Source organism: Coregonus clupeaformis, chromosome 40 (genome assembly GCF_020615455.1).
Source record: "Coregonus clupeaformis isolate EN_2021a chromosome 40, ASM2061545v1, whole genome shotgun sequence".
NCBI classification, from domain to species: Eukaryota; Metazoa; Chordata; class Actinopteri; order Salmoniformes; family Salmonidae; genus Coregonus; species Coregonus clupeaformis.
Window position 1 is genome coordinate 1815573 of NC_059231.1, and position 10347 is coordinate 1825919.

Below are 10347 nucleotides of genomic sequence, written 5' to 3' on the forward strand. Positions count from 1 at the left end.
TAAAATTGTGATAAATCAGGTTTTGGCTCTTGATTACAATTGGTTGATTTAGATGTCCGAGTAATGCTATTCACAGCGCGAACAAAAGCGGCCTTTGGAGGATATACCTTACACTCCACCTGGGCTGACCATGTCAGCAATTCAGATACAAATCTTGTTACATTTTAGTCATTTAGCAGACGCTCTTATCCAGAGCGATTTACAGTTAGTGCATAATTTTTTTTCTTCTTATACTGGCCCCCGTGGGAATCGAACCCACAACCCTGGCGTTGCAAGCGCCATGCTCTTCCATCTGAGCTACACGGTTGGTAGCAATTCAACAAGAACTACAGCGCGATTCTTTCAGTTTGTCCGCTTTATTAAAACCCTTTGTTCAACAAATGAACAGAATAGCATTTAAGAGTTTAAAGCACATGTAAGTGGTGTTTAAATAAAACACCAAACATACAACTTCATTGAGAGTTAGTAAAAACGAATGCTGCTCCTTATGTACATAAATGCGGAGGTCTCAAGAAACAAAAAATTATAAATGACAATTTTGTGAATTGCCAATGTTGAAAGAAAGGATAACGATTGTAGTCGAATTAAAAAAAGTTTTAGGCTCGTCATACTTGGCAGTGTGACTCCTTTAAATACATTACATCCTATAAGCACTTCATATTTCTGGTGCAAATGTTACAGGACAAGGTATTTCCACTGTTCAATCGACTGGGTCACCATCATGATTCCACTAAACAATAAATATTACAGACATCTATAAAACAGTGTTTGAAAATCTCAAAATATACACTGGATTTCGAGTCAAACCACCCAATCAGTTCCAGGCCACATCTCAAGCACTATCCAAATGGCAAATTAACTATTAGCATCATTTAGGCTATCTGTACACATTTACAGGGTTATGTCGTTCTGATTGAAACAGGAAAGCAACATGAGTGTAGCCAGACGCAAAATAAATTATCAATCCTTCTTGACCAATAATATAAATCATATAAAAGCCAGTAATTATATGTCTTAAACAATATTTAATTATCAGATAAAATATATAAAGAGAAGTATGACCAGTTGATGTTTATATCTGATTTGTTGTGTGACGCAGTAAACGGCCTACTTGATAACAAGCCGGTAAAGCCGGTTCATTAGCAACAGATATACATCAAATATGGTCCCTTTGAAATTAGTATTCACAATGACAAGGGCCCTTTCCTCTCTGTATTCCTACCATCCTTTTGTTCCTCTGGGATTTGCCAGATGATGGCTGAAAATGTGTTTAGAGGGTTCTCTAAATAAGCAATTGAGCCCTACCTTAGATAAAGGCATTAATCAATATACATACACATGTGATATCTGAGACGACGAGCACTTCATCACATGTACAAGTTTGTGCATGCATAATAAACTCTTGCATGAATATTTTTTCACATTTATACTTTTCCTAAGTCCAATAGGCTATCATAATGCCGCTGCATATGCAGGGTAGTCAAGTTGAGGTTTGCCCATCCCGGGCAATAGGATGTAGGCCAACGGTGGCTGGAGACCCGCAGAGGGCCAGCCCGTACAGTTACAGGGGATCATGTAGCCTGGGTTGCCCGGGGCTGGATGAGAGTGAGTGTGGGTGTGTGTTCCACCGACACCGCCAGTTCCAGAGAAAGCCGTGCCACAAGGGTACCCCAGAGATGGGTAAGGAAACGAGGGCGAGGAAAGCTCTGACATCTTCGATCCCAGCTCAAAAAACGAATAGGGGTTCGTGGACATGGACGGGCTGAAGAAGACTCTCGCCGCTGCCGCCTTTTCGGGGTTCCCTAATAGGTGCTCGGAAAGTGCTCCATGAGACAGACAGCTAACTTTAAGCGCGTCGTGCTCCCCAAGATTGTAGGGCACTTGGAAGGCAAACTTGTCTTTTTTCATCAGAGTCTTTGGCTTTCGCCTAGGTCTGTATTTATAGTCAGGGTGTTCCTTCATGTGCATGGCTCTTAGTCGTTTAGCTTCGTCAATGAATGGCCTTTTCTCTGACTCGGTGAGAAGTTTCCACTCCGCTCCCAATCTCTTGCTGATTTCGGAGTTGTGCATTTTTGGGTTCTCCTGGGCCATTTTTCTCCTCTGCGCTCTGGACCAAACCATGAAGGCATTCATCGGGCGTTTTACGTGATCCATTGGTTTAGACATGCTGGTACAAAGTACTTATGGTCTGAAAAAGTAAATATCACAGACAATATGTCAAGTCTCTTTCTAGTATTTAGTGACAGTAAAGCCTCAGGTTAGTATTTAGTGACAGTAAAGCCTCAGGTTGCCTAACACGTTAAAAAAAGGCCTACATATATGATGAAACTAAGTAATCTAATTAAAGTATATTTAGCAGATAAACAATAATTGTGTGAGATAAAATACTTCAAACACCATATTTCATTTACTTACGTAAAATCTCAGTGCTTCATCACACCGTTGTAAGATATCCGTTTGGAAAAGACCAATGCGCTGCTTCCTGATGAGAAACTCTGTAAAAGTTAAGTTTTCTGATGCATGTTGCTGTCCGAAGAGGACAATCAATATTTTATAGAAGAGAGAAGGCAATATGCCTAGCGTACTTCTTATCTTGTTTTGCTACTATCGGCAGACTGTTCACCGTCACTCAGCACTTGAATCCAACGTTTACGCAAATGGTTGATAACTCCGGGCTGCCCCATGTGAAATAAGGTTTTTAGAGGCAGGTAGTGAAAGTGCTCCAGGAGCATGCGCAGTACGTTTGACACACCGACGGACTCCGAGGAAAACGCATCACCATATATTTGGCTATATCCCCTCATCTCATGGCAAATGTCCTTTATAGTGAAGTTAATAGTGCAGTTCTTTAAAGCATATTATCATAATTACTAACCTATTATCATCACGATATATTATCATATTATAATATATTAGTGATATTATTAGTAAGGCTACAATTTTTTAAAAAAGTTGTCATTTTTGTATAGACATATTCAGGCGCTAAAGAACGTAATGGGGTTGTAACCAAAAGTAAACTGTATCTGAGAAGTGTTGTCTAGGCTTAGCTTAAGAGTACGTTGAAAACATACAGTAAGTTTAAAATCATTGCGAGCACCCGGTTTCCATAAATGAAATAAAAGGCTTGTTTTAAAACAATTGATTGCATTTGCTGTCCAATGACAGGGGGAATGAGCAGTGATCATGGAAATAGGCTACTCTCTCTCTCTCTCTCTCTCTCTCTCTCTCTCTCTCTCTCTCTCTCTCTCTCTCTCTCTCTCTCTCCTAACTACCCAATGCTATCTGAGTTGACCCTTTTATTTTATTTTTGCACTGTCTCTATGCACACTCACAGGACTCTAAACCCTCACACACACTGACACTCCAACACACACATGCACACACATTTATACTGACTCTAGACACACACACACACATACTCACATAAAATCATCATTTACGCTGCTGCTACTCTGTTTATCGTATACGGCAGGTAGCTTAGTGGTTAAGAGGGTGGTGCCAGTAACCAAAAGGTTGCTGGTTCTAATCCCTGAGCCGACTGGGTGAAAAATTGGTAAATGTGCCCTTGAGCAAGGCACTTAACCCTAATTGCTCTGGATAAGAGTGTCTGCTAAATGACTAATTATTATTATACCCTGATGCCTATTCACCTTACCCTATACATATCTACAGTGGCTTGCGAAAGTATTCACTCCCCTTGGCATTTTTCCTATTTTGTTGCCTTACAACCTGGAATTAAAATGGACTTGTATCATTTGATTTACACAACATGCCTACCACTTTGAAGATGCTAAATATTTTTTACTATGAAACAGACAAGAAATAAGACAAAAAACAGAAAACCTGAGCGTGCATAACTATTCACCTGCAAGTCTCTTGGGGTATGTCTCTATAAGCTTGGCACATCTAGCCACTGGGATTTTTGCCCATTCTTCAAGGCAAAACTGCTCCAGCTCCTTCAAGTTGGATGGGTTCCGCTGGTGTACAGCAATCTTTAAGTCATACCACAGATTCTCAATTGGATTGATGTCTGGGCTTTGACTAGGCCATTCCAAGACATTTAAATGTTTCCTCTTAAACCACTCGAGTGTTGCTTTAGCAGTATGCTTAGGGTCATTGTCCTGCTGGAAGGTGAACCTCCGTCCCAGTGTCAAATCTCTGGAAGACTGAAACAGGTTTCCCTCAAGAATTTCCCTGTATTTAGCGCCATCCATCATTCTTTCAATTCTGACCAGTTTCCCAGTCCCTGCCGATGAAAAACATCCCCACAGCATGATGCTGCCACCACCATGCTTCACTGTGGGGATGGTGTTCTCGGGGTGATGAGAGGTGTTGGGTTTGCGCCAGACATAGCGTTTTCCTTGATGGCCAAAAAGCTCAATTTTAGTCTCATGTGACCAGAGTACCTTCTTCCATATGTTTGGGGAGTCTCCCACATCCCTTTTGGCGAACACCAAACGTGTTTGCTTTTTCTTTTCTTTAAGCAATGGCTATTTTTCTGGCCACTCTTCAGTAAAGCCCAGCTCTGTGGAGTGTATGGCTTAAAGTGGTCCTATGGACAGATACTTTGCAGCTCCTTCAGGGTTATCTTTGGTGTCTTTGTTGCCTCTCTGATTAATTCCCTCCTTGCCTGGTCTGTGAGTTTTGGTGGGCGGCCCTCTCTTGGCAGGTTTGTAGGGTCCCCTGTAGCTCAGTTGGTAGAGCATGGCGCTTGCAACATCAGGGTTGTGGGTTCATTTCCCACGGTGGGCCAGTATGAAAATGTATGCACTCACTTAACTATAAGTTGCTCTGGATAAGAGCGTCTGCTAAATGACTAAAATGTAAATGTTTGTTGTGCTGCCATATTCTTTCAATTTTTTTATAATGGATTTAATGGTGTTACTTGGGATGTTCAAAGTTTCAGATATTTTTTTATAACCCAACCCTGATCTGTACTTCTCCACAACTTTGTCCCTGACCTGTTCGGAATGCTCCTTGGTCTTCATGGTGCCGCTTGCTTGGTGGGGCCCCTTGCTTAGTGGTGTTGCAGACTCTGGGGCCTTTCAGAACAGGTGTATATATACTGAGATCATGTGACACTTAGATTGTACACAGGTGGACTTTATTTAACTAATTATGTGACTTCTGAAGGTAATTGGTTGCACCAGATCTTATTTAGGGGCTTCATAGCAAAGGGGGTGAATCCATATGCACGCACCACTTTTCCGTTATTTATTTTTTAGAATGTTTTGAAACAAGTGATTTTTTCATTTCACTTCACCAATTTGGACTATTTTGTGTATGTCCATTACATGAAATTCAAATAAAAATCCATTTAAATTACAGGTTGTAATGCAACAAAATAGGAAAAACGCCAAGGGGGATGAATACTTTTGCAAGGCACTGTAGCTCTATCACATATGGTATTGGAATTGACACTGTATTTAGCTTCTTACTTTCTCTTGTTCTTCTTATTTCTTATTTTTATTTATCGTGTGTTTTTGTTCTACCTTATGTTATTGTTAGAGCTACATTGATATTGATTACTGCATTACTGGGTTTTGGAAATGGTAAGAAAGCCATTTCACTTGCACACGTGACATTAAAACTTGAACTACACACTATTTTATTTCTAAATAACTATGGTCTTTACTTTTTATTTGATCTAAATATCCTACTGTTATAGGCTACTATGCACTGGCTCTTACATCTACAGTATCATTTCATAAATCTCTTCCTGAGTGGCGCTGCCTGTTCCTTGCTCCATGGGTGGCACTGGTACTACAGAAACGGTACATGTCTAGACGCAAGATAACTAGGTAAAGAATGTCTTCTTTAATTTTCTGATATTGTGAAAAGCAATTTGTCATAAATATGCCTAAATATTGAGGAGGGTAGAGTGTCTCTAATCGGGCTTGGTGAAATTAATTATTTTCCTGAATTTCCCCTTTCACTTTCACTTCAAAGGACTTTCCCAAGGGCGGAGAATCGACAGACGAAATTAGGTTGTCGAATATTCAACTAAGCAATTACAGTTATCTGAAAGACTCCTTGAGTAAATCGTCTGTTTAAGTGGTTTGTTCCCGCACCTTCTCGGTTGTGCATAATTATTAAAATGAAAAAAAAAAAAAAAAAGGCTGCATCAAACAATTGACATGCCGATTTGTAGTCCCTGCATTTAATTTGATATAGTGTATGAATTAATGCCAAATTGAATTAAATATAAAGTCGTCTTTCATGAATGATTTGCATTTGTACCTGAGTCTGAATTTATGACAGCTCAACTGGTAAGATAGGTAAGCTACTGAACAGTGTCAACATTGAGTCTTCCTTCCTCCTGTAGTTTCTATATTATTATTACTATTATTATTATTATTATTATTATTATTATTATTATTATTATTATTATTATTATTATTATTATTATTATTATTATTATTATTATTATTATTATTATTATTATTATTATTATTATTATTATTATTGTTGTTGTTATTTGTATTGTTATTAGTGCATACACATACTATGTCCTGTCCTAAAGTCGCGACCTGTCCTTATTTTCAATGAGTTCTCATGAAAACTCTCATGTCCATCCCATCAGCTATTAGAGTGTTGGAATCATTAGTAATACAGGAAGAGGATGGGTTGATGCGATACGTTGAGAGATAATGTGCTATAAATCATGCAGGAAAAACAATTAATGAAGAAAACACGTTATTTGATTGAATGACATTGGAACATTGGATGAATTCAATAGGATGCTCTATTTAGAAGGGACACGCAGCTCCACTGACTGCTGTAGTTGTCCCTCCTCTAGTTGGTTTGATTTACTTTTCCCAATTTAATAAGCCTAAATGACCAACGTCAATGTTGTTTCATTGTGGCCGGGAAATAGTGGCCTTGGCACTGAGATCGCTCCATTGTCTCAACTTGGAGGAAACCTGATCATCAGGAGATGATGCGCGTCAAAAAGGACCTGCTGCTGATTGACAAGTGCGCGTTCACGTTTTGAGAGAGAGGTGCTCCAGCCTCAACTGAAAGTATTCGTGTCTCTCGACGCTATGGTGTGCTCCTATTGTGGAGCTGTCATTGCCTTAGATAACATTCCTGCAGTGAACCGCGCGAATCGCTATGAAGAGCATCTCCTTTTATGACACAAACACGCAAGTAGCTATGAATTATATTAATAATTTAAGCGAAAAGTTGTAATCAGCTGTAGATAGTAAGTGTACAGTCTACTGAGCACACAAAGTGAAGCTTTTCATCTTCTCATAAAAATAAACACATTTAATTCTGAACTCAGCAGCATTTAGACCATGTATAATAACTATTTAATAATAGCCTGTTGCTGAAGCATGGCCAGCAGATTATAGTGTGCACCCTGAGATTGACTTTCCTGAAGATAAAGCCTTGCTGATTAAACCCTCAATTCAATTAGTATTTCCACACCTGAACTTCACCCCTATTTGATTTAGCAATGATTCATTCACTGCCTTTTCTATTTAATGAAACAGTAACACTATTTCCCAGCTTGGCCAAAACATGTAATTAAGATCTAATAAATTGATGTAAATTAGTGTTTTTTCAGCCCTTTCTGTTGTGTTGTGTTTCCTTCTCCCGGGGCTGAGGTTAGAGTGGGAATAAGATGGGCTGGTGAGAGTGGGAGAATTACCTGGTGATAAAGCCTGCGTCCATCCTCTGAGACGGAGGGAGCAGAGCCCTCCCACTTCAAAGCACACTGACTGGTGATAAGGCTGACAAGAAAAATAGCATGCAACTGGAAGGCAGACAGCACAACAAGCCCACAGGGGACACAACAAGCCCACAGGGGGGGGGGATCCAGATCGTGTACCTGATGTGGTGGTCCTTTCTTTGTGCTTGCCTGATCACAGCCCTGCCTTCTGTCTTCTGCCCTACTGTATCAACCCCCTTCCTGACAACCAGACTGAACCAGGCCTTCTGTGGGATGAGATTAAGGACCAGCCTGAACCAGGCCTTCTATAGGAAGATATTAAGGACCAGCCTGAACCAGGCCTTCTTTAGGAAGATATTAAGGACCAGCCTGAACCAGGCCTTCTATAGGAAGATATTAAGGACCAGCCTGAACCAGTCCTTCTATGGGAAGATATTAAGGACCAGACTGAACCAGGCCTTCTATAGGAATATATTAAGGACCAGCCTGAACCAGGCCTTCTATAGGAAGATATTAAGGACCAGCCTGAACCAGGCCTTCTATAGGAAGATATTAAGGATCAGACTGAACCAGGCCTGATATAGGAAGAGATTAAGGATTTACACTACCGGTCAAAAGTTTTAGGACACCTACTCATTCAAGGGTTTTTCTTTATTTTTAAAATGTTCTACATTGTAGAATAATAGTGAAGACATCAAAACTATGAAATAACACATATGGAATCATGTAGTAACCAAATAAGTGTTAAACAAATCAAAACATATTTTATATTTGAGATTCTTCAAATAGCCACCCTTTGCCATGATGACAGCTTTGCACGCTCTTAGGTGTGTCCAAACTTTTAACTGGTACTGTAAATACTGCAGATATATGCCAAGAAGATCAGTAGGACGAGAGTGAAACCACTAAACCCCAGGTGGTCAGGTTCTTTAACCCATCCCTATTGTTCCTGATTATACAGCTGCTTATCATTGTGCCGTCTGCATATGCACATCATGATTCATTTATTTTAATTAAACAATTTTGTTTTGCATCGTTCAGATGGTTTTGAGATACATTGAGATATTAAAGCGGATAAGGCTGAAATAAAAACAGGCTCAATATTCTGTTCTTCATGACACGAGAGCTCAGCCAGCTTTCCTCACATAGCCAATTATGTGGCTTAAGCATTGAACAATACTGAGTATTGAGAATTACGGTACAATGACAAAAACACCTATTAGAAATTATGATGAAATTCTTTAAATTTGAAAAGAAAAAATGATGTAGCAGTGAAAGCTGTTTAGTTTCAATTTAATCAAATTAAACATAGAGGAGTGAATGTTCTCTGCATGATGTCCTGTGCCAGATGCTATTGAAAGTCAATTTTTCATCCATTAAATACTATTTGCCTCAGTATCTTATCTTAATACCTAGATAGAGCTAATGACTTGAACAGTTCAGTCGTGTGCAAAATCCAATTGATTACTATTTAAAGATGTTTGTTGTTGTATTTAGATTAGAAGTCATTTTGTCCCATGTCTTCTGTGTTTGTACAATGCCTAGTAGATATTCCCAAGTGTCAAGGTACATAACAACAGGTTTGGCAAATGAACAATAAGGTCTCCTGCATTACTTGTAAAGAGTCATATCGAGCTTGGAATAAATACATAATTGATGTGAGTAAAGTTAATATTTTGTCGTGGGTTTAAAATGTGACCTATTTTGCATGATGTGTTCTTAAAACATATTCAATAAGTGCCAAATGTGCCTTTATTGCTCCCCAGGGTAGACTTTAGCATCTTTGTTCTACCGTGAATTACTTTGGTAAAGAAGCAACACATTTACTCCACCAAAACCTAAATAGTATGCATTTAAAAACGATTTAATGAATTGAAATAATCCTCTCATAAAGCGGAGCATTAACCACAGGAGCAGTAAGCAAAGTGAATTCTACAGCGTTCTGTCTAGCAGTGACTGTCTGTAGAAACAGCTCACCTGCCTCACTCAGCACTAGGTTGCATTGATGTGGGTTGGGTTGTTGGGCGGTAGGGAGAGGGGTGGAGGGGTGCTTGTCAATTCAATCTTTGAGGACCTGAGAATTGGCAGATACAACAGATAATGGCAAAAGGCTGAAAGCACATTATGGAACAAGACAAGCTACAGAGGATGTAGGACAAGGAAATCACAAGGTTGATAAGACCTCCAAGTCTTGTCAGTGCATTACATATAACCATCCATTGAGGGATATCTCCACACCTCGAGACAAAACCAAATAACAGCGGCGGCTAAACAGACTTCCTGAATCATTATAGAGCGACCTTTAGCCTTTTGTCATAAAGTCAGATTGTCTCAACACAGATATCCCTGCAACCTCCCACAGGGCACTTCTTTGTTGTTGCTTAAAACACCCACATTTTCTCTCTTGCCGAGTCCTGCGTTTTAAATCCCAAAGAAGACACTTGTATCCCTGCAGGCATCGAGATGACTTTTGCCATGATACACTATTTTCCACCATTTAGCGGGTGCATTATTGCTGCCCCCTTTTCCTTCTTGGGCCCAGGATCGCTGCACAGCCCAAATAGAGGGTTGTAATTACATTTTACATTTTAGTCAATTAGCAGACGCTCTTATCCAGAGTGACTTGCAGTTAGTGAGTGCATACATTTTTCATACTGGCCCCCCGTGGGAAA

The 10347-nt window shown here is 39.7% G+C and overlaps 1 protein-coding gene across 1 annotated transcript; it reads right to left on the minus strand.

Annotated features, from left to right (window-relative positions):
* Positions 1 to 343: 343 nt before the first annotated feature.
* Positions 344 to 2708, minus strand: LOC121554939 (transcription factor Sox-21-B-like). The gene is made up of 2 exons (XM_041868644.2): positions 2416 to 2708; positions 344 to 2188 (listed from the first exon to the last, which is right to left on the minus strand). The coding sequence occupies exon 2, from the start codon at positions 2164 to 2166 to the stop codon at positions 1453 to 1455; it is 714 nt and encodes a 237-aa protein (XP_041724578.1). The 5' UTR covers positions 2167 to 2188; positions 2416 to 2708; the 3' UTR covers positions 344 to 1452.
* Between the last annotated feature and the right edge of the window lie 7639 nt (positions 2709 to 10347).